Genomic DNA, 22668 nt, shown 5'->3' with positions numbered 1-22668 from the left:
TCCCCTTGCCGCTTTCATTCACATCACTTGGCATCGCTGGCAACAGCGACAACAAAAACAACAACAACAACAACAAATTGAAGAGTGTGTTGACTTTGACTGACGCGTTGTTAGCCGTGAAGTGTGTGTGCCATGCGGCGTCACAACCTTCTGGCATTGCGTGTCCTCACAGCGGGCACACCCACAGCACCACACTCACACTCACACACAGACACACACGCATATTAACACACACACACATGTAGAAATAAATGGCGCCAACTTTGTTGCGTTTTATATATCCTGTACAAAATCAACGTCAACAAGGCAATTTTAGCTGGAGTATGCATTTAACAAAATCAAAAATTATAAGTTTGATCTCCGGATTAGGAGCTAGCTGCCATTATGTCCAGTAAAATGATACCTTGGCAACGCTAAACAAATAATTAAAGCAGGAATGTCTTCTGGTCAAAACACTAAGCACTGTTCCTTATAGATTTACAGGGTATGTCTTAACTTAATCACCCAGCTTCGTTTTTCTTTGTTTATTGCTTTAACGATGCGCGTAAATCTTGACATACTTTTCTTTTCGAACTGGGGGCGTCGCAAGCAGCCAAAGGGCGGGCATGGCTCACACACACACACACGTAAACACACACACACAGACACACTCGCGGGCTTTTATTAGCAGCGGTTGTAGCTGGCAAAGCAACTGCTCATCTCAGCCATAAAGTATGCTTCACATGCCATGCAGCTGCCACACACACACACACACTCGCACGCACACTCGTACACATGCCTTAGACAAGTGGCACAGCTGTCCACAGTTGACTGGCTATTCATCCAATTCCTGCATCCATTTATGTAAAGTGGCCCAAGTTGTTGAGTCAGCCAGGGAGAACATCTGCAAATGCTGAGTTACCTGCCAAATTTTGCCGTGTGCCTCAGAGTGCTGACTACGTTTGGTCTTTTTGATTATGAATATGAAAGCGACTCGAAAAATTGATGGCAAAAGTTGTTGATAAAACTCTGAGATGCACTTTGCACACATTGGCTCTTAAAGCGATATGGGCCTGGTCCGGGGCGGTGGCAGTGGCGAGGCGGGGAGGTCAGTGCATGATAGAATTATCGTGAACCTAAAACGTTTATCGTGTTTCACATTGACGCTCTGGCCTACAACGTGTCGTATACTTAATGCTAGTAGCTGTTGTTGTTGTTGTTGTTATAATCCTAGTGGTTGTCCTGCTTGCTTCTGTTCAATGGCTAGTTAAGTGCATAGCCATTTAAATTTAATTGCATTCACAGTTGAGCAGTTAAGACCGTTAAGCTCCAAATGGATGGAGCGTTTCATATGTTGGCCTTTTTCGTGTGGGTCCTGTCATTAGAAATTAATGGCTAACAAGTTGCCTAACTGGGCCCATTCATTGTTAGTTAGTTGGTCAGTTGTTGGCTAGTTGGTAATTAGGTAAGTTGTGTTTAAATATGCATTATGCATTGGTCAATAAATGAAACAGTCTGCTTGCGCTGGCCAGTTGTCGGCTGTCGCTTGTCAATTAAATCCAACCTGTTAACTTGCTTTATGCCCAGTTAACTTGTCTGCTTCCTATATGGTCTAGACAACATAAATTTTGTGCTGCTTGGCCGGCTTTAGCCTGTCTTTTTATCTAATTTATGTCATTTACGAGCGTTTGCCTCTTATCACAGTCACAATAAATTAAAAGACTGCGCTGATAAATGCCCAGGCTGGCCAAAGCAGACGTACGCTCCTCCGCATTGCACCCATTCCAAAGCCAATTACGCTTATTACATAATTTAGCAATAAGAACAACAAGAAGAACATGTAGATAACCTGAACGAATGATGTTCTGCAATTTCAGCAAAAACCAGCAAGCATAAATTAAATAAGCAGATAGAACAGTTGTCCTTGGTCTCCCAAATATTTAATACTCTTGGAGCTATAAGATGTATATTACTCTGATTTTAATACGATTGTGCTGATATGTTAAAAGCAAAGCTTTTGGAGATTCCCATTGGAGCTATTTAGAATGTTTAGAAGAAAGCGCCAAAAAGCTTTTCCTATATTAGATTAACTTGGGCTCCTGATCAGTTATACATAAACTATATAAATGCCGCAACGCGTTCCTTAAGCGTTACGTATTTCCTGAAAAAATAGTCATACACATGGCTGGAGTGTAAAAAAAAGGCAGCTCAAAAGCCCCTAGAGAGATTCACTGAGACTTGGACGCCATGCAGTTGCCCACGGAGGCGGGTGCACGGGGAATTGATAAAGGAACTAGGGATTTGAGTGACCACCAGCAATAACAGCAGCAGCAACAGCAGCACAAAAGTAAAGTCAAACAATTAAGAAGGCCTAAAAGCCTTAAGAGCTGCCACAATTTTTAGACAAAAGCCGCACCCCAATTTGCCACACCCAAGCAACTAATGCCTAACCAATAGATGCGGGAGGCTTCCACGTAGTGTGGGCAATAGGAAAAATGCCTTCAACTGCAAGGAATCAAAAGGAATTCGAAGAACTAGCAGCAACAGCAATAGGACTGAAAAGGAGTTGCCATGCGTGCTGACAGCATAATGCGAATAATGTGGAAAATATTTTCCATGTCTGCTAATATGTGTGTGTGTGTGTGTGTCTGTCTGTCTGTCTGCGAGTGTGCGTGTATGTGAGGTGTTATGCTAGGAGGGAAGAGCCACAAACGAAAAGCAGCGACAGTGAAATCCTATTAAGAAGTTTGCTATCGCAAATTAAAATCTAAATACGCCAACCAAATGACGGCGACGTCCGCCCCAAGGGGATCGAGGGAGGCGTCGAGGGGCGCCATAGCGAGCAGAACAAAAGGCGTTACGCTCCCTACACCGACGCAGCTGCTGCCACGCCCACGCACAGCTAACATTTTGAATTATAAGCAAGCGAAAAATTTAATAAAGGTTGTCCCTAAATATGCACGCCAAGACGAAAAGGCAGACTAAAGACAACCACAACAGAACAGGACAGATTCGAGGTGGGCCGGGGTAGATTGACGAGGACGAGGACGAGGACGAGGACGTGGCACAGACTATGACAATGTCAAAGAGTTTGTGCACGCAATGTGGGCGTGGCAGCTGTGGCCGTGGCCCCACAAAGCAATAACAACCTACAAACAATGCGGGCGACGGCAAAGTTTTCACTTTTCTTTTTATACCCTGTACCGATTAGCATGGCTCAGAGAGGTGTACACAAAATATATAAATGACTATGGAAAGTATATATATTCTTGATCAGAAGAAGAAATTTAAGCAACCCATCATATTGAGCCCAAGAATCCCTTATAGATTAAGACTAAGACCAACTATACCATGCCTAAATTTGCATCATCGATAAAAGTACATGCAGAAGATAAACATTTGAATAAGTCGTCGATTGGCGATTTGCAAAGTTAGTTTGTCAAGTCAGGTTTAATGCAAGGATATCTCATAGTCGAGCAGCTTAGCTTGGAGACACTCTTATTCGTTCTTTATTTCGCATAACTGGCAAATGGCAAAAGTTTTCCATTTTTGTTTTCTACCTTTGTTTTCTTGCGTTGCCATTCGCAACTTTAAGTCCTTATTAAATTGGGTATGTGTGTGCATGTGTGTGTGGGTGTGTGCTTGGCTTGGACAACAACAACAACAATTGACAGCAAAACAAACGATTGTCATTGTCAAGTGTGTGCGTCAACCTTTGAACCCGCCTCGGAGCACATAGCCTTAAATCGTGTCCAAGCTTCTCAACACACCATATTCAGCACACCCCCCCGGAGCGCCGAAAATAAGCGCCTGCTGTCATCCTTTTGTGCCAGCAAGAGAGCTCGCTTTAAATTGTATTGTTAATTTTTGGGTTACCCTTTTTACGTCAATCCGATTTTGGCCCAAAGAGTGAAGGGGCTCGCAACTTTTGTTTGGTCCTTTGTGCGCGCTATGCAAACATTGCCTGCCAGTGACAACAATTGTCATTTGCTTAAAATATCCGAACAGCATTGTTGTGCCGCGTCCCCTCATCCGAACCCTTTGATAGCGCTTCAGTTTGAACTGCAACAGTTTGCGGCAATTGAAACATTGTTAGAGCCATAGAACAAGTTGCCTTTAACTCTATCTTGTTCAGTTTTATTGTTTTTATTGCCTATCTTTCACTCTATTCCGCAGTGCAACATCCGTGCTTCTATTTGCAGAATTTCAGTTGGCCATTTGCATATTCCTGGGGCGCACAGTTTCCTGTTCCACCCCACCTGTTCCCGTTTCCATTCCCCCTCTCGCCAACACTGCTTGTAGAATTGTTTGCATGGCGTTGCTCTATTCGCTACCTCAATGCGCATAAATCAAGCGCAAAGCACAAATATTTTGCCAGCGACAACAAATATATAATGACCTCTCCGTTCTCTTATCTCCCGCTTATCGTGCACCTGTGCACAACCCGCCCGCCCCCTTTCTATTTCTCTTCCCTACATGCACTGCGCCTGGCTGGTGGACCCGTCGGCTGCTGAATTTGCCAGTCGCATTGACTGCATTCACAGTTATCGCATTTCCTCTTAAATACTCTTTATTATAGGACTCTTGAACTTCGCCATGGAGCTTGTACCAGAAAATACAATAGCTCTGTGGGGTTGCTCTCAAGTTTAATTATTCATAAACTAGATTATATTTATTATCTTCTTGGGTGGTCAACTTGGACAGCTCCTTGAATTTTACTTAGGGTCTTATTGGAAAAATGCTTGTACTTATTTATATATGTGACTCCTTAGTATATTTGTTTTTTATTTAGAGTGTTCGTTTGTCAGCTTGCTTTATTCTCTCCATTCTTTCGCAATATTATTTGTCGCTGCGGCTGCTCCAGTTTCTTTTTTTTTTCCGTAGCGTCGCTGCGGTTTGCGCTTTGCTGATTTCATTTTGATTACGGCAAATTGTTTTTAGTTGCCGTCGTTTTCCGTTTTCCTTTTCTACGTATTTATTTCTATTCCAGCTCTTGGTGAGTTTCAATTGCGGATTTGTGCAATTTTCTGTGCCCATTATTTGCATTTCTTGCATAATCACGTACTATTTATATTATTCTATCAGCGATCAGCACAATAATTATTTTTCTGAGCGGATTATACAAGCCGTACCATTTTTTATGGACATTATTTGTGCCTAATATCACAGATAACTCCAATGCAAATAAAGATGGCGTGCGCCAGCTTTGAGTCCATCAAATATAAATAGACATTTTTTATTTGCATTGTAATTTAGGCGGACAATAAATGAATACAGTTAAAGGTTACACGTGCGTTAAAGCAACTTATCATTAGCGAGTGTTGATCGACTATTTAATACCTCGCACAGAGCTCTAGCATAAGCATAACCTTTTTGCTGGAGTGTTTTGTAGTGAACAAAAAGCACAAATGGCAGCAACTTTTTTTAATTTTCCCAAAAGCTCGCATAACAAACGAATTCGACGAGGTCACTAGGCACGTCCTGGAGTTTTCAAAATGGCGACCAGGACAACAACAACAAAAACAACAACAACAAGAACGACAACCAAATTAGTCGTTGCGAATGCAGTTTTTGTTCTGTTTCATCCTTTTTGTTCACTTGTTATTTTGCCCTGATTTGATGCTGCTGGGTTTTTAGGGCCACTTATTGAAGCGAGTTATTTCCACTGGCCCCTCGTCAGCTTTTTGGCGCACAAGTTTTTAATGAAATCAAATTAAAATGCATGCGGCTCTTTCTGAAAAAAAAAAAAAATGAAAACGGAAAGAAAACCCTTTTGGCAACGATGAAGTGCTGCTGCTGTGGCAACTCTGGCAGCCAATGGCAGCTTAATGAGCAGCCAACTTCACTCCAGTATTCACTTCATTTTAATTTGCGTCTGGTTTTTGCCCTTTGCCAGAGTTGCCAGTCGGCATTTCTGGTTCTCTACTCCGTCTGCTCTATCCTTTCCATCTTACAATCCATTCGCAAACGCTGCGTTGTTGTAATGCAAATTGGTATTTGCTGCGTCTCGCATTTTGTGTCAGCTGTCAAGTTGACATTTGTCATTCTCTATGCATTTCTGTAGTTTCAAATATCAGTTTTAATAGCTGACAAATTGCAGTGAAATGTGTTGCAAATTGAAATGAAATGTGAGTGGGAGTTATGGGCGTCGTCTCTATCAGTAATCAACTAGGCAAATTACTGCGTGGCCCATTCCCCATGACGGATGTGTCCGTGTGTGTGTGTGTGTCTACATTAATGTGATCCGACTTATGTCATATTCATGGCAGACAGGCACACATGCCACGCCCACACACACGTGTGCAATAGGCACGCTTCGATTAAACAAACCTACTCAAATATGCAGCGACATTGAGGCAAAGACAAAGACCTAGAGTCACGGCAGCGCAAGCTGTGTGTGTGTGTGTGCGTCTATGAGGCAATAACACGCACACACACACATAGTTGCAGCCGATGGCAAAGGTCAGAGACAGTTGCATAACGTTAAAACAGGACACGGATGCGACTGCGGCTTCTTTGTGTTTGGCTAATTAAAAAAATAAAGCTGACGCCTGCGATTGCATAAGCCAAAACCGAAAGGGGCAAAGCAAGCAGCTGTCAGCGCCAGCTGTACGCGTTTACATGTATGTGTGTGTAGGGGGTGTGTGTTGCAAAATGTCAACGCAACGCATGCAACATGGACGACGCTCAAGGATATGCACATAAACAAACAAAAAAAATGAAGCCCGTGTGTGTGCAGCGCTTGCGTAACGTAAAAGTAGCCTTGAACTGCAGCCTGTCGCTTTCAATGGATTTGCATTCCATGCGCTGCTCACACACACACACACACACACACTACTACTACTACTACCAAGGTCACACCAACGCCAGCCGCAATTGACAGTTGGAGTGAGCGGGAGCGACAGAGGGTTATGACATTCACAAGGCATTAAACGCACACACAAACACTGTCAAGCCCCAACCGAAATCTCAGAAAACTGTCGCGAAGTTTTGCCTAATTGGCGCTCAAACGAATGCAGCGATAGAGGCAGAGAGAGAGAGAGAGCCGTAAAGCAACGACAACAACAGCGCAATATTAATGCAACTGTGCAAGCCAAAAGGAGCGCACACTTGTCGTCATTCAATGCGTTCGTTCTCTGCAATATAATAACGGTTAAGCACGCAGAGTCAAGCAGCAAGCCGCGGCGATGGCACAAAAACAAAAACTCAAAAGGCAAATGTGCAAGCAGGGCAGGCAAACGAGCAAGGCGAAACAACAGTTGGATAATGACGTCAAATGAAACGCAGAGAGGTGGCGAGAGTGAGAGAGAGAGATGCCTGACGAAAGCTGCGTAAGAGGGTTGCCAGATCAACAGCAGCAGCAGCAGTAATAGGAGCAGAAGAGGGTTTGTATCTTTTGTCCGCTATAAATAACACAAATGCTTAACTATTTACATATTAAATAAATACTCATTTGTTTTATAAATGGTATAGTATAGTATTATGCATATTAGATTGTCTCGCATTGCCCCAAAAGTCAGACGCTTGCCAATCAGTCAATTAGATAAAATACACAACACACACACTCACAAATTCGCATATATGCTAATAGCTTGAGTTGCCTTTGAGTCACCCTCGCACACAGACACACACGCAACTCTCGCATCTGAACGTGTAACGGGCGCTGCCCGGCGAGCCATTAAATGGCCTTTTCGCTTTTACTTGCCGTTCGCACACACACACACACACACACACACACACACATACATACATACAGTATAGCCCCCTCTAGCCCAAGAAACCCTTAGAAATCGCTATTTGGTTATGCTGGCAGCTCTTTCATTTATTTTTTTTCTGCCTCTCTTTTACTCTTACGGACTGCGCGTTGTGTGCAAGTTGGTCATAAAAATGGAGTTACATTTATGACCCACATCAGCAGCACACAGATAGAAGCGAAACGCCAAATGAGTTGGCTCCAGGAGTAGGGCGCGGGGCAGAGCGCTGCAAAAATTGCGAGCGCTGCGTGCCGGTGGGCGTGTGTTGGCCCCTGCCAGCGCTGTCGCCTTCAAGCAAGCTACATTCACAAGAATATTTTATTTTACTGTTATTTTTGTTTGCTATTTTTACTGTGTACGCTTTGTTATTGTGTTGCCCTCCTCCTACGGCATTTCGATGGCCATTTACTTTTGACTCCAGTTACACCCTTTGCTCTTTTCTTTTCTTCTTCTACTTCTACTTATACTGCTACTTCTAATTCTATTTCTTTTTGTTCATCAAATTGCCGCCGTTCTTTTTCTCTTTGCTGCGCGGCCTTAGTTTTCGCCGCCAAATCGCCGTTAACTCGTCGACGACGCCGACGTCTTTGCTTGTTTGCCGTACAAATTTTCAAGGCTAAATATGCGTATCGGATTTTGTTGAGGTGCACAAGGATTTGCGTGTCACACACACACACAAACACACACACACATGTGTGTGTGTGAGTGCTGGCCACTTAAACTTGCGCCTGCAGTTAACTTACCCCTTGTTCCGCTTCGGTTTCTGCTGCTGCGTCTTTGCTCATTAAGTATGCAGCACAATTTTGCATGCGCATGCAAGCGCCGCCATTTAATCTGGCGCCCGTCGCTACCCCCGCGCGTCTTTCGCACACTGACCCAGTTCGCTTTGTTTTGCGTGTTTATCTTGCACACGTTTCTCTGCTATGCGGCTGCTGTTACCGCCTGTTGTTGTTCCTGTTGTTGCACTGCTTCTGCAGAGTGCCGTTGTAGCCTTTTAAAGGCAGCTCTTTTTTAGATATGCATGCAATGGCTAAGACTCTAAGTAACGGGAACTACTTTGCTATGTTGTTGTACTTTTGCATATCTTTGCTTTTAAAAGGCAGTTTTTGTTTTTCTTTATCTCATTTAGACGCTCAGTAACGGGAACTGCAACGGTCACTATTACAGTGGGCGCAAATTGTTTGTTGCTGCCTAAGGCTGGTGGCTAGAGTTGAGCCCGAAAGTATGCGAGCTTAAATTGATTACACTTTCACCGTTTCTGTCATTGGCTTTACGCTTTCTTTTCCTTTCTATACACTTAACCCGCTCGTGTGCATTTTTTATGCGCTTGTTTTCACTGTTTGTTTTCCCATTGTGTTGCTAATTTCGTTACTTTCACTTTGTTAGGCTTTCGCCTCGTCTGCCTGTGCGTGTATGTGTGCACTGCTGTGTCTGTGTGTTTGAGCGTGTGTAAGCACACCTGTGCGTGGCTGCAGCCAGTTTCGTTTACTGTTACTGTGTGTGCGTGTGTGTATCTGTGCGTCGTCAGTTTTCGTTATTCAACTTTTGGTAGCGCATTGATTTTTCACTTAACTTTAATTTGTTGTTATTGCCTTAATTAAAATATTTTTTTTGTTTGCATTTCTTAACGCAATTTCTCGTGGAACTTTTGTTGCGCGTTTTTCATTTCGTTTTGATTGCTTTTCATTCCAGTTTTGCGCGCGCTTGCTTAACGTTCAACGTGTGCGTCTGTGTGTGAGAGTGTATGTAGCAGGTGGATAATAATATAGTTTACTCGATGCGGTCCACGGTCGCAGCGCACGTCCGTTCGCCACGACTCTTCACACATTTCTGAGAGCGCGCGCTTCGAAAAATGTTTACGTTTGGCTTCCTTGCATAGTACACTATCTCCCTCGCACACTCTCTGAGTCTGTGACTTTGCAATTGGGTTTGCTTTGCTTTTGCGTGCGCTCTCTGTTTTTTCGCGGAGTATCGGAGCTGAGCAAGCGGCGCCAAAATGTCTACGCATAAATAATACGCACGTGGCTTGTTGGGGCCGGAGAAGAGAGGCAGAGTAGATGAGGTCTAAGATTCAGTCTCACTGCAAAGTAAATCCTTGCAGGCAGGTGTGTGCGTTAAAGAGAGAGAGGTATATATGATAAGCCATGACGACATCGCACGTACCTGACAATCAACATTTTAAAGAAATATGAATTCTTTTACTTAAAAAATATATTCCGAAACTTCTTTAGCTATGCGTCAATTAAGGTTGATATCAGTTTTATTGTGACATGTTGCATATAATTCGATTAGCGAAATGGCGATTGTTTTTTAAATTGCAGGTGCTTTCATAATGTAATGAGTTTATTATTTAACGAATTTAACTTTTCTACTTTTTATGTATTTAATTTTATTCGTCAGTCGGCTATGACTTATTCATTGTATTCCATACAATTATAACTGTAAACAAATCGCTGGAGAGAGATTCCGATGCAAGCACACATATATTTGAATTGCGGCGCTCTCTCCCTCACTCTCTTTTGCTTTTGTTTTTTGGCTCATGCGCTCTCTGATATTCGCTCAATGCGCAGCTTCTTAATGTCTTCTTTGGCTGCTGCCCTCTGCCGCTGCCACCAATGCCAACAACTTATGCTTCGCTGCCGCTGCCGCTGCTGCTGCCGCTGCTGCTGCTGCTGCTGCCGAATGCGGAGCACGTGAACTTTTGTGTTTACTTTTTAATTTTCTTTCAGCTCGCAGGCCATAGTGTTGTTGTTTCCCTGCTGCCTGCTGGCTCTGCCCGTGTCTGTTGCTCGTTGCTTTTGTTTTGCTTTCTGGCGCTGTGCTTGTTTTGCATTGCATTTCCATTCATCGCAGCAAAGTCGAATTTCTGTGAGGTTAGGTTGAGCACTGAGAACCATGCCAACTGCCTTACCATTTACTTAGCCAGCGATCGGCATGGAAATTGGCGCAAAATATGCCGCAGTTGGTTCCCCAGGCGCCTGTATGCTTATGTTGTGGCTGACTGGTGCCTGCTTATTCTGTTTTTGCTTCTACTTATGCTAGCACATTTTGGGAGCCCAGTTGCACTTTGCATATGCTAGAAATGTTGCTGTTGCAGGTGTGTGTTGCTTTGAGTGCGCTCGTGTGTGTATGTGTGTGTGTGCTGGCGTTTTACATTTCCTTGAATCATGTTAAATCATGTATGCTGATTGCCCTGCGGTCTCAAGGATACCGCAATACTGCAGACAGCTGCTGGCTGCATGCTGATTTGCATCCAATTTTTGTCTTTTGCGAAAAGTTTTGTATTAAACAGAAAAAAACTGCAGCACTGTTTGGGACACAGGGCTGCCAATTAGTAAATGTACAAGCCGCACCAAACAGATGCAAATCGTGCAGCGTTGCCAGAGTTTTGCCAAAATACGGTAAACAAAGGCTTTGATTTTGGGCAAACGAAGTGCATGATAAGCAAATAAACAAATGCAGCCTGCTAACACACGAAGCACACAACAATGGTCGGATTGGGTGGAGCGGATGGTGGTGGGGGTGGTGTCTACAGCAACGGATATGCTGGCCGTAACTCATATTGTTGACCCCCCCGCCCCCCGCCCCATCCATTGCCATGAGTAATTGCTGTTGTGCATGCGCCACTGTCTATCTGTCTGGCAATACCCACAGCGACGCTGTGTGTGTGTGTGTGTGAGTGTGTGCGTGGCTCACGTAGCGCCCACCACATCAAGGTAAACTGTTGATTTCAAGCGACGCTTTGCGGTCGGGGCAGATTCCAACCAAACCCTGCTGACAATGCGCCGTATGCCAAATGTCGCATGTGTGTGCGAGTGTGTGTGTGTGCGAGTGTGTGTGCCTATATGTTTGCATATTTTGCTGAGCTGCTGCGGTTCATAATAACATTAGCAGCAACTAAAAGCTGTATGCTAAAAGGTCAACAGTCGTGCGACAAATGCAATGGTAAAAAAACCCTTTTACACTCAGCTCCCTCACCAACGCCCTCCTCCCTTTGTAGCATGTTGTATGCTCCTGTATGTTGTATGGCATGCAAATTTCAGCGAACAGCTTTGAGTGCTGCCATAAAATGTGACAAAATGGAGTCGTGGCTTTCGGGCGCAGCAAAGTATGCTATGAAAAATGTAAAACAGAAAGCATGCACAACACACACACGAACACACACACACACACAGAGAGCTGGTGTGAGTTTGACTGGTTTATTTTCGTATTGAGTCGATAATTTAATGTATGTACAGACACTAGGGAATAGACCCCAAAGGGTTGCTAGCAGTCACCCAAAAATACAAAAGCCCACGGGATGAACCCTTTTTTCTTTGCGTGGGTGGAAATTTGGGGCATGGCCTTAATATAGAATTTGCACAGCCGGGAAAGCATTCATCTCACTGACCAATTCAACACACTAAATAGTGTTTAACAGTTATTGTTGTTGTTGTTGCGAGTATTTCTGTGGTCCCAGCATATCTTCTTGCACCTATAAGCTATGCTAAGCTGTTTTTGAGCCTTACAATCTACAATACCTAAATATATATATAGATATCAGATATAAATATATGGATTGTGAATAAGTCTTGTAGAACCTTGCCAAATAAATATACAGAGCAGAAGACGAAGACAGGGTCTGGCAATGAAATGGAATTGATTTATATATTAAGACAATAGATTAAGAGCATTTAAATAATGCGCTGATAAGTATGCTATAAAAATAGATATAGAGAAGCATTCATTTATTTTTATCGCTCTAATGCTTTTTTTGAATTTATAGCATGTTTATTTTTTCTGTTCAATTAAAAATTAATTTATTTAATAAAAATTTGATCAGACCAATTTTAAAGGCAATTTAAAAAATAAACATTTCACGTGCTGCCGCACATTCAATACCCTCTAGATATGTACAAGTTTTGCGATATGTGTCTATATTTGGAAATAGAACTCTGGACAGTTCAAATGTTATCATATTGATACAGTATTATTCTTATTATGTGGAGCATAGTGAGGCTCGTAAATGCCAAGTTTGAGATATACTAAGGTATCTGTTAGAGGGTCCTTTCATTGCGCCCCAGCTTTGCTCCAAAATAACGAAAGTGTATTAAAAATGTCGACTGCTGTTAGTTGTGCGGCGTGTGGCACAAAGCCAACCGCAGATTGTAATTAATTGAATTTATGTGATGTATGCTCCTTATATCATGTGTGCATGCACGTGTGTGTGTGTATTTAGGCGAATCAACATTAATCCCATATGCAAATTGGAATCAAATGCAGATACTGTTCAAATTAGCGACTAATACACAACTAACCGCAGACTAAACAACTCATGCACAGCCAAAAATGTTGCTATAAATGCAATTCCCAACGGCTTACAGCTAAACATAGAACCTTTGGCACACGATTTTATAATTAAACTCAATATTATGAGCTATATAGCTTACAATTATTATGAAAATTGAATATAAAATTGCTTTGCGTCCAATTTGAATGCTATTTTCATGTGTGTGCAGACATAATTAAAACGAAAAATATACGCAAATAATAAAGTTCGACTTTTGTGAAAATATCGCGAAAAAGGCAATATTTCATATTTCCAGCGATGCCTTCCACAGAGCTAAATATATAACCCAGAATTGAGATCTTGGTAAGGTTTGGCTTGCTTATAAACAGCATAGACAAATATTTTGATAAATAAAAAAGCTTTTCGTACAAGAACTTAACTTTCGACCGCAGCTATATAATATATTGATCCAAATGTATGCAGCAGAGAGGAGCGTTGATATCTTATAAACAAAGTTTCTCGTATAAGAACCCAATTATTGACCTTTTATGCTTGAGGCAGCTTTATGATATGGTACTCCGATCCGGTCTGTGCCGACAAATGTACTACAGGAGGAAACAGACAGACGGACGGACGGACGGGCATGTCTTTATATGAACTTGGCTGTTGATGTCCTTATAGAATTTATATATAGTTTATGAAGTCGAAGTGTTATCCTTGACCAAATTTGTTACATTCTATAAAGGTATTCGGCTGTGTAATATAATTAAATCTATTTAAACTGAATATTTATTTATAGAGAGTAACATAATTGTGCATTAAATGCTCGAAGAGCAGCTGCTCGTCCTTGTCTGAAGATTAAGCTAAATTTAAAAGCTGTTAGAACTTTTGTTTTTGTTTGCAACACGACAATATTTGTAACAGTGTATATATATATATATATATGTATTTATTGCTTGTAGCTCTAACCAATGCCTTGCCCCCGCAGCTGTCAGGTAACACAGGTTTTTTTTTTTTAGAAGCTGCCGCAGCAGTTTAGAGATTACGCAATCAGCTTGTCAGTTTGGCATTTGGCTGTTTGTTTTGCATTTGCAGCGAGTGCCGCTACGTGCCGCCCGGGGGTCAGAGGTTGCCAGGGGCTGCTGCTGGCACAAGATTGTCACTTGAATATTCCATGCGTGATCGATGCACACGGCACGCGAAGCAGACGCTATAGCTGAAGCTCTCCTGGGCCAGCGGAATTGAATTTAGTGCGCGGCGTCTTGGCACGCCCCTCACCCTTTCAGCTGACTCTCGGGGGCAACATTGTCAATTTTGATGCCTGATTTATGGCAACGCATTTGGGATGTCGTGTCACGGCCGCATGGCTTCATTTGAATTCAATTGGCTGGCTGCAAAGATGCGGCTCTGATTTACCCAGAACTGGCTGAGGAATGCGAAGAAATAATTCCATATATATATGTATATGTATATATGAGTGTGCGTGTGTGTGTGAGTGTGTGGGTGTGTATACAGCTTGTCACGCTTGAAGAGCACGTGACCCGCTAACCTTAAAAGCGTTTGCCGCCTCTCTGGCTGCCACGCCCACGTCACAGCCAAAGGGCAATAAAAAATTGACAACGTCAGAGAAAGCGACGCCCACTACAAAAATAAGAAAAGTTGCTGCCACTGAATTTACAACAATGTGTAGCGACCCACCCACTAACCCACCCCTTGCCCCGTACACACCCCTCTTCAGCCTGCCGCTGTCTATTCCTATCAGCTGCAAAGGGTCTGCGACACAGTTACGAGCCTTTTGGTTGCCTTAAAGGATGCTGCGCCGAAATTGCGCTGCATTTGCATTGTTAGCACCCACCCACTAATACCTCTAGCAAGCAACACCTGCCATCGGCCATGGTTTACGGTTATTAAAGCGCCGCCTGGCGTCAGGTGGCGGAAGCACTTTGCCTGCAGAATTTATGACCAAGATTTGGCCAAGGTAAACGCATTGCATTTTGCATTTGCAGCTGATAAAGCTGTTCGCACTTGCCACATTCGGTTGCAGCTTTAAGTCGCCCTCAACAGTGTATGCCCAGCTGTGCTATGTTGCGCAGTGTAATTTACAGTTATGTCATGCCCGTCAACTTGTTTGGCTTTCATTTGCTGTCCATGCAGGAAGACGGCCTCACTTGACTGCGCCACTTGGCAGTAATCCCCGTCAAGCGTCCAATTCTCTGTATATAATCCATTAAAATGAAACGCAACGAGGGCGGCTACAAAAGTTGACCAACTCGTATTATCTATGTCACCTTCGCTTTCTTATGCACTGAAGGCTCGCATCGGTGTTTAAGGTTTCTGTTCGTAGCTTTATCTATTCTTTTCGCATGTTCTTAGTTAAACTTTTTTTTTTCCCTAATATTTTTACATTTTTTTCTGATTTTAAATATTTAATTGGTTTGCACGAGGTCTGGAATTTAATTTATTTAAAAATGTTCTTTTTAGATATTATTTAAAGTTTATATAGAGGCCACGGTTTACCGTGTGTCGAAAGTTGAAGTACTAATCAAAATATTGTTCGAATCGCTTCACGTCACATTTCAGAACTTGTGAAGCAGCCCTCGCTTGACTAAAATGTTCGCAGTGCTCATCCACTTGGCTCCGCTCTAAGTGTGCTCAATGCAGCACTGAAATTCATTTAACGACTTGGCGCACTTTAACAACGCGCACACACACACACACATCCGCCACACACACACACACACATAGCCAAAAAATACACATGAAAAGTTGTTCCTGTTGCGCGCACATTAAGTTGGGTTCATTTTTTGGGAGGTTGGCAGGGGGGAAGGGACGCGTGTGGCAGGCGGCTGTGGGAAGACAAAAGTCGAAAATGGATGTAACTGTAACTTGACCTTGACACGTTCGATGTTCCAAGCTTTGCGCTTGTCACTCCGCCCCCCCCCCCCCCCTCACAACCCCTGGCAATTGCCGCTTGACGTTTTGGGCGCTTTTTTGACATTGGCTTGGCTTATGTAAATTCAATTTTCTGTTTGATGAATGAAAACCTTGTGCAATTCTCTATGCTTGTGTGTGCGTGTGTGTGTGTGTGTATGTGTGTGTGCAGCCTGCAGCTAGGCAATGCACTTTCGCGTCTTTGGGACAGGTGGAGCCGAGGGTGCGAAGCGGGCGCCACGTGATTTACACAATCCGCACACAATTTGACAATTTGAAATTAAATTCGAGGAGCTGGCCAAACTTTGCCAAAGGTCAAAATGTTAATGTATTTGAAATGAGGCAATGCCGCAGCAGATGCGAGATACAGAGATACAGAGAAACTTTTACTTTTACTTTTGCCGTATCTGCCTCGACTTTATCGTCGCTCTTCTGCCAATTTTGTGGCAGACCCAAAGTGAAAAACTTGTCCATGTTTATTCATGCATCTCGACATGCCCGCCAGCCGCACGGCAACAACAGCAACTGTGGCCAGTGTCTGCCTACAAGTGGCCGGACAATCGCATGACATGATGCCCGAACGCCAGGAGCCGCTGTCTCCAGCTCCATCTCTGTCTCAGTCCGTGTCTGTGGGTGTGTTCGTGGCCGTCGCGTGGGCGCATAATGCGATTTACCACACGTAGACAAGCTACTGGATTGGGCAGACAGCTCAAAACAAAAAACTCGAACTTTGCTTAGACGTGGGTGTGCTTCCCGCCCATTTAGCTATGATTAGCACATTGGGGCCACATTGTTGAATTATTTATTCATAAACACTTCGGGCATAAGTAAGTATTGCAACATATTTGTTCTTAGCCTCGATTTGGGTCCAAGACGCACAGCATCGACTCGGGATCTGTTACGCAATCTGCACAGCAAATGTATTAAAAATTATTGTGAAATTTACCAGTTCAAAAAGCAGTCGAATTACCTGCTGCAACGTTGCAAACAGACGCAGTCAGCGTCCAAGCTGCAAGCACTAAAATCTGGACAATGCGTTCCATTGAGAGTATTTTTTTCGAATGTTGGTGTTTTTTTTTGCTACTGGGCTGCGTAAAAGATCAGCTCAGAATTCTAAAAGCAAGCACCTATATAATATATAATATAATATATATATGGGTTTATTGCTTTCGCGTTATCAGCTAAAAGATGATTTACTTTAATAGTTCAAATCAACAGCTGTGCATATTTAACCTATTTAAGTTATCAGTATTTTTGAGCACTTGCTTCAATTCGAGCTTAAAACAAATATATTTGTATACAGACCTTGTCTCCGTTGATATTTCAATAATAAGCAAACGCAATTCAAATCACATTTGTGTTATTCAGCTTTCAAATTGTCGTTGATAGCGCGCTGCTTAACTTTTGTGGCGGTCGGTCGATATGCTGGGGATATAGTGACCACATGAAAACATAGAATCCACAATTTGAGTTGCGCGCTCAAATGTAAAATGCCAGACAACAGTAAATAACAGACAAACAAACAGCGAACATTGCCAACACATAAATTGTTATCCAATTGCTTGTACAAATTACACAACTTTCAGCAAATGAAGCGAACGTACAATCTGCTCAGACAGCTGTAACACGACTACGAGTATGTTATCGATTGTTAACGACTACGACCCTGTTATCGATGTTAGCTGTGTGAAGCATTTAACAGCTGTTAATAACAGCTAGGCAACATTTTTGGTATGCATTTAACAGAAACATATGTTTTTGTTTTCAGACACACAAACTAAGTGAATAATAGTTTGTAAATAAGCACTTAATGAACAAAGTAACGGCAAAAACAACATACCCAATGGACGAAAAGGACAATCCGTTTGATATGGACAGCTCCAGCTTTGATGCAGACAGATATCTAGAGAAGCTGCTGAAGGATTGCTCATTGAAGCAAATCATGGACACGGAGGCGGCCGTCGTAAAGGATACCCAAACGCTGCACTCGGACATGCAAACGCTCGTCTACGAGAACTACAACAAATTCATCTCGGCAACGGACACCATACGCAAGATGAAGGATGACTTCAAGCAGATGGAGACGGATGTGAACCTGCTGATGACCAAGATGCAGTCCATCACGACGTTCAGCGAACAGATTACGGGCACACTCCAAGGCACACGCTCCCAGCTGTGTCGTCTCTCGGAGAAGCACTCGCTTCTCAAGCGCCTGCAGTTTCTGTCCACGTTGCCAGCCAAGCTCAAGTCGCTGATAGAGGAGCAAAACTATGCGCAGGCTGTGCAGGATTATCTGCACGCCCAGAAGGTGTTCGCGCAGTACGGCAGGCAGCCATCCTTTGATGGCATTCAGCGTGACTGCGATGCGATAATGGCTGAGTTGAAGGAGCGTCTGCGACAGGACTTTCAGCGAGCGGGCAATACAGCCCAATCGCTGACCGAAATAGGAGAGCTGCTGCTGCAGCTGGACGAGAAGACCTCGGATTTGGCCAGCGAGATGTTACGGTGTGCTGCCAAGCGTCTGCACGAACAAATTGTCATGCTGCAGGATCAGACAGAACGCGATATGCTGGAGTTTGTCGACATGGGCATCGATGGTTTCCTCAACGATCTGGCGCTGGTGGTCACCTCATATTTCGATATGTTTGTGGCCAAGCATTACGAGCACGAACGGTGAGTTGGTCACTTTCTAAAGGCACATTGCTAATTACTCTCTCCATGTGTTTACAGCGACGACTTCCAGGAGAATGCTCTGAACGAGCTAAACCTCTTTCTCAATGAGAACATAGACAAGTATCTGACGCTGGTGCAGGATCGCGTCGAATCGGATATTGGTTATGGCGATACGCAGGTCATGCTGCGCGCCTTGGATCGCCTGCATCGCCGGCTGCAGGCCATGCGCAACATCTGTCGCGGCCTTCAGGTGCAACGCAACACGCTGGACATCATCATTGCGGCCGCCCATCAGCTCTGCGATGCGCATGGCAAGAGCCTGAGGGATCACTTTGCTGATAGCCTGAGCGCAGTGCGTCTGTCGCTGGTGTCGGCCAAGAGCGATCTGGCTGCGGGCGTGAATCTCAATGATCTGATCAGCAATCTGTATGTGGCCATGGTTGAGAAGATAAAGGGCGTGCTCCAGGATCTAATGATATTTCTGCGCACCGATTGGTCCTTCAACATCAAAGCCGAGCACAAGGGCGCTCTGTGCGTGGAGGGGATTAGGGAGAATCTGTTGATTGGCTTTTTGCGTCACATCTCCAAGGTAATGTGCGGCTTTGCAGATGCCTCCAGCTCCAGTCCACCCAATTTGCTGCTGGTGCTCTCCAAGACATGCCTCGAACTGGAACAGCAGGGTGTGCATATACTGGTAAATCATCTGATTGAGAACTTTATAATTTATAGTAATTACATACGCCTGACTTGCAGATTGCGCTCGTCGATGATCTCTACGAGATTGAGTCGGAGAACAGCGCCACGCTCACACACGAAACGGAAATCTGCGCAGAGATGCGCGAGACAGCACAGTCGCTGCTGGACGCCTATGTGCGGCTGCAGGGCACAAACATATCCCAAATGCTGCGCAAGAGCGTCGAGACGCGCGACTGGCTCAACTGCCTGGAGCCTCGCTCGGTGCGGGCGGTGATGAAGCGCGTCGTGGAGGAGCTGGGCAGCATTGAGACTGTGGTGGCTAGTCTCTATGAGAGCGCCGGCAATCCCGGATTTCGCACCACGGCCAGCAGCGATTCCAGTCGCAAAACCTACTTCAGCAATTTCAATGCCTCCAAGCCGCAGTATCGCTCCAATTGGTCCAACTATACGCCCTCGCAGCTGGAGTCCAGCTATGTGTCCAACATACATCGCTTATTCTCGGAGCGCGTGGACATATTCACCTCTGTGGAGTTTAGCAAGGCATCCATTGTCATGGGCATCATTAAAATTGGACTCAAGGTGGGTGCTTCTCAGCTCAGTTGATTGCCTCAGTCTCTAATTGATTCTCTCGCAGACGCTGCTGGAGTGCGTGCGTCTGCGCACCTTCAGCAAGTTTGGACTGCAGCAGATTCAGGTGGACGCGCACTATCTGCAAATGAATCTCTGGCGCTTTGTCAGCGATGAAAAGTAAGTGTATCATCTCTGCGAAGAGAAGACTCCAATGTTTAAACTTAACATTTAACATTAACTTTACAGCCTGGTTAATTTCCTGCTGGACGAAATACTCGGCTCGGCGGTGCATCGCTGTCTGGAATCGGTGCTAATGGAACCGAATGCCGTGGAAATCATTTGCGAGCGTGGTTAGTATTCCACACAGAATATCTCTGTGCAACATTCCTGGTCCGAAGCCTGGCCTTAATCTGTGTCTATTTAATTTTGTTACTTGCTGCTAGCCTAAGGATTTTACTTAATATACAAATACACTAAATATTATATACCATATATATAAATAGTAAACAGATTGTCTATTCCGCCGGCTGTGGACTGAGTGTGAGCATGAACTCAATGTCCTCGCCCTTGAAATCACCATCGCTGTGCTCTGCCGTCGTGGTTACGAGTATATTGTGCGTCTCCAGCTCGCCGTCTGTCTCGCCCGTGGTAATGGTTATCAGGCTCGTTTGAGATTTGCTTGGGCTTGTGTTGTCGCCCATGCGATTTTGCATGCGGGCCTTGCGCGCCTCCTCAAACTCCTTGGGATGGCACTTTTTTCGATGCGAATGCTTGTTGGCATTCGAATTGAAGGTCTTCGGACAGTGCGGACACTTGTAGAGCACCTCGCCTGTGTGCGTGGCCATGTGCTCTTTGAGATTGATGGCTTTTTTGAACTTCTTATTGCACACACTGCAGCCATGGACCCGATCCGCATTGTGTACATAGCGCTGGTGGCTGAGCATCGCGCTGCGATTGGGCGACACCTTGCCGCATATGCTGCAGGTGCACTCCTCGGAGGAGCCGTTGTGCCGTCGCACATGCTTCTTTAGACTATATTTGTTCTTGTGCCACGAGCCGCATATGTCGCACTGCACCTTGGGCTCCGTAATGCCAGCATGCTCCAGCTGATGGCGCTGAAAGGCAGCGCGTCCTCGTATCACCTGGGCGCATATGTCGCACATGGTGCCATAGTTACCGTGCACCATCTTGACGTGCGTGCAGAGCATTGAAACGTTGGGAAATCTGAAACGAGGCAAATAGATCAGTTTATAATTGGACCTTATACAGACAACCGGGAGCTGGTAGAAACGCAGCTACATCACATTCGCTCACCGCCGCTCGCATATATCGCAAGGCACGTTGCGCTCCTTGTGTATTATTCTATGCTGATCCAATAAATACTGCTTTGTATAGCGCTTGGGACAATGCTCGCACATGAACTTCTTCTGCTCGTCCGGCTGATGCTTGAGCAGCTCATGATTGCGCAGACACTGTTTGTCCGCAAAGGTTCTGTCGCAGAGCTCGCACCTAAAGAACAAGTCAATCATTAGTATTATACGTTCTGGCAATGAATTTGGAGCAGTTGATGCTTAAAGCCCGCACTTTACCACTCACTTAAATTTCTCGGGATTCGAGTGGCGATCAATGTGATCTGTGAGAAAGGAACGTTTGTAGAACTTCTTGTTGCAGCACACCGCATAGCCCTTGCGATGGTGCACCTGCATCATGTGCTTGCAGAGTAGTAGAAACGTCTCCTGTCCCTCGTGGCAAATGCTGCAGGTGAGCCGCATATGTTGCGCTATCTTCTCATCGATCTCCAGCATGGATTTCTTGTAATCTGCATAGCGTTTGTTCTTTGGCAATTCCTCGGCGCTTCGGTTGATTTTCTCGGGCTTCGACCTACCTCGTCGCTTGGCTGGCACAGGCTGCTCAGCTGCAGCAGCTTGTTGGGCTTTGCTTTTGGCGCGCGTTGAGCGCGTTTCACGACGCTCTTGCATAGCCTGTGGTGCCGCGGTTTGGTCCGGCTCATCGGGCGAGTCTTTCGTGTGTACATCAGCATCTTGCTGCTGGGCCAGCACATCGTTGAGGAACTGCTCGTTGCTGAATGATGCAGCTGCATCGCTCTCGCTGCCGCTGGCGTACATTGCCTCCACAGCATGGTCGTTCTCTTGAGCCAAGTCTTCCTCGGCGTCGCATTCGCTGTGCAGAGGAAAGTCCTTTGTGTCCTCTTGCTTTTCCTGCTTCTGCTCGCCTACTACTGAACTGCTGCTGCTTGTGGTAACCCGCTCCGGCTGTTCGCCGCCTTTGATAGAGAATCTCTCGGTGAGCAGACGATGCGCCTTCTCCACGCTGGCATAGAACTCGTTAAAGTCGCTGACACGCGTCCAGCAGCCCACACAAATGTCCGTCGATATGGGATCATCGCTTTTCGGCTGCAACAATGTACTTTCTGTACAGTTGCAATTGGGAATAGGTATAAAAACACAAATACACATACCTGAAACCAAAAATACTTGGCCAGCACTGTGGCTACGTTCAGGGACAAGCCGACGCCATCAAATATTTGAATGGTGTCGCTTGCGCTGTTTAGGCACAGACGGCAAATCATGGTTGCGTTAATTATTCCATTTAATGCGTCAGCAATAAACACAAAAATCGCACAAATTAAAATAGCGCATCAAAACATTCTGCTGCTTCTTCTTTTGCATGCAAGGCTATCGATAATCAATCGACGGCAACATTTGTGTGTGGGAGACTGTTATCGATAATTGCTGTAAGGCATAGCTCTGTTAAACACACTTCATATTTTTCCCA

The 22668-nt window shown here is 44.6% G+C and overlaps 3 protein-coding genes across 5 annotated transcripts in view; 1 reads left to right on the top strand and 2 right to left on the bottom strand.

Annotated features, from left to right (window-relative positions):
- Positions 1 to 17555, bottom strand: part of Hs3st-A (Heparan sulfate 3-O sulfotransferase-A) — a 58285-nt gene extending 40730 nt beyond the window's left edge. The window contains exons 1-3 of one of the 3 annotated variants that reach the window (XR_001450290.3): positions 17239 to 17253; positions 16904 to 17060; positions 16713 to 16840 (exon numbers count right to left, since the gene is read on the bottom strand). The gene's annotated coding sequence lies outside the window, so the exon portion shown is untranslated. Of the gene's footprint in view, positions 1 to 8476; positions 9801 to 16712; positions 16841 to 16903; positions 17061 to 17238 lie in introns of those variants that run through there. The other 2 variants (XM_032436792.2, XM_032436793.2) reach the window with 2 other exon arrangements.
- A 119-nt stretch (positions 17556 to 17674) lies between these two features.
- On the top strand, positions 17675 to 20379 carry Vps51 (vacuolar protein sorting 51). The gene is made up of 5 exons (XM_032436789.2): positions 17675 to 18606; positions 18664 to 19300; positions 19360 to 19881; positions 19937 to 20049; positions 20119 to 20379. Exons 1-5 carry the CDS (start codon positions 17744 to 17746, stop codon positions 20225 to 20227), a joined length of 2244 nt encoding a protein of 747 aa, XP_032292680.1. The 5' UTR covers positions 17675 to 17743; the 3' UTR covers positions 20228 to 20379.
- On the bottom strand, positions 20369 to 22574 carry LOC6625031 (transcription factor grauzone). Its single transcript, XM_002050254.4, has 4 exons — positions 22352 to 22574; positions 21469 to 22286; positions 21187 to 21381; positions 20369 to 21096 (listed from the first exon to the last, which is right to left on the bottom strand). The coding sequence occupies exons 1-4, from the start codon at positions 22460 to 22462 to the stop codon at positions 20388 to 20390; spliced, it is 1833 nt and encodes a 610-aa protein (XP_002050290.1). The 5' UTR covers positions 22463 to 22574; the 3' UTR covers positions 20369 to 20387.
- Positions 22575 to 22668: the final 94 nt, after the last annotated feature.

The sequence above is a fragment of the Drosophila virilis genome, chromosome 5 (genome assembly GCF_030788295.1).
Source record: "Drosophila virilis strain 15010-1051.87 chromosome 5, Dvir_AGI_RSII-ME, whole genome shotgun sequence".
In the NCBI taxonomy this organism is placed as follows: Eukaryota; Metazoa; Arthropoda; class Insecta; order Diptera; family Drosophilidae; genus Drosophila; species Drosophila virilis.
Note: the sequence above shows the minus strand (reverse complement) of the source record. Positions and strands in the feature narration are given on the sequence as shown.

What these genes read in the sequence shown, in the direction of transcription:
- LOC6625031 (XM_002050254.4), bottom strand. Translation starts at nt 22,462, where the DNA reads ATGATTTGCCGTCTGTGCCTAAACAGCGCAAGCGACACCATTCAAATA. An exon ending in CCAAGTATTTTTGGTTTCAG is followed by an intron (nt 22,287 to 22,351) that starts GTATGTGTATTT and finishes ACATTGTTGCAG; the next exon opens with CCGAAAAGCGATGATCCCAT. An exon ending in TGCGATATATGCGAGCGGCG is followed by an intron (nt 21,097 to 21,186) that starts GTGAGCGAATGT and finishes GCCTCGTTTCAG; the next exon opens with ATTTCCCAACGTTTCAATGC.
- Vps51 (XM_032436789.2), top strand. Translation starts at nt 17,744, where the DNA reads ATGAACAAAGTAACGGCAAAAACAACATACCCAATGGACGAAAAGGAC. An exon ending in AGCAGGGTGTGCATATACTG is followed by an intron (nt 19,301 to 19,359) that starts GTAAATCATCTG and finishes CCTGACTTGCAG; the next exon opens with ATTGCGCTCGTCGATGATCT. An exon ending in TCATTAAAATTGGACTCAAG is followed by an intron (nt 19,882 to 19,936) that starts GTGGGTGCTTCT and finishes ATTCTCTCGCAG; the next exon opens with ACGCTGCTGGAGTGCGTGCG.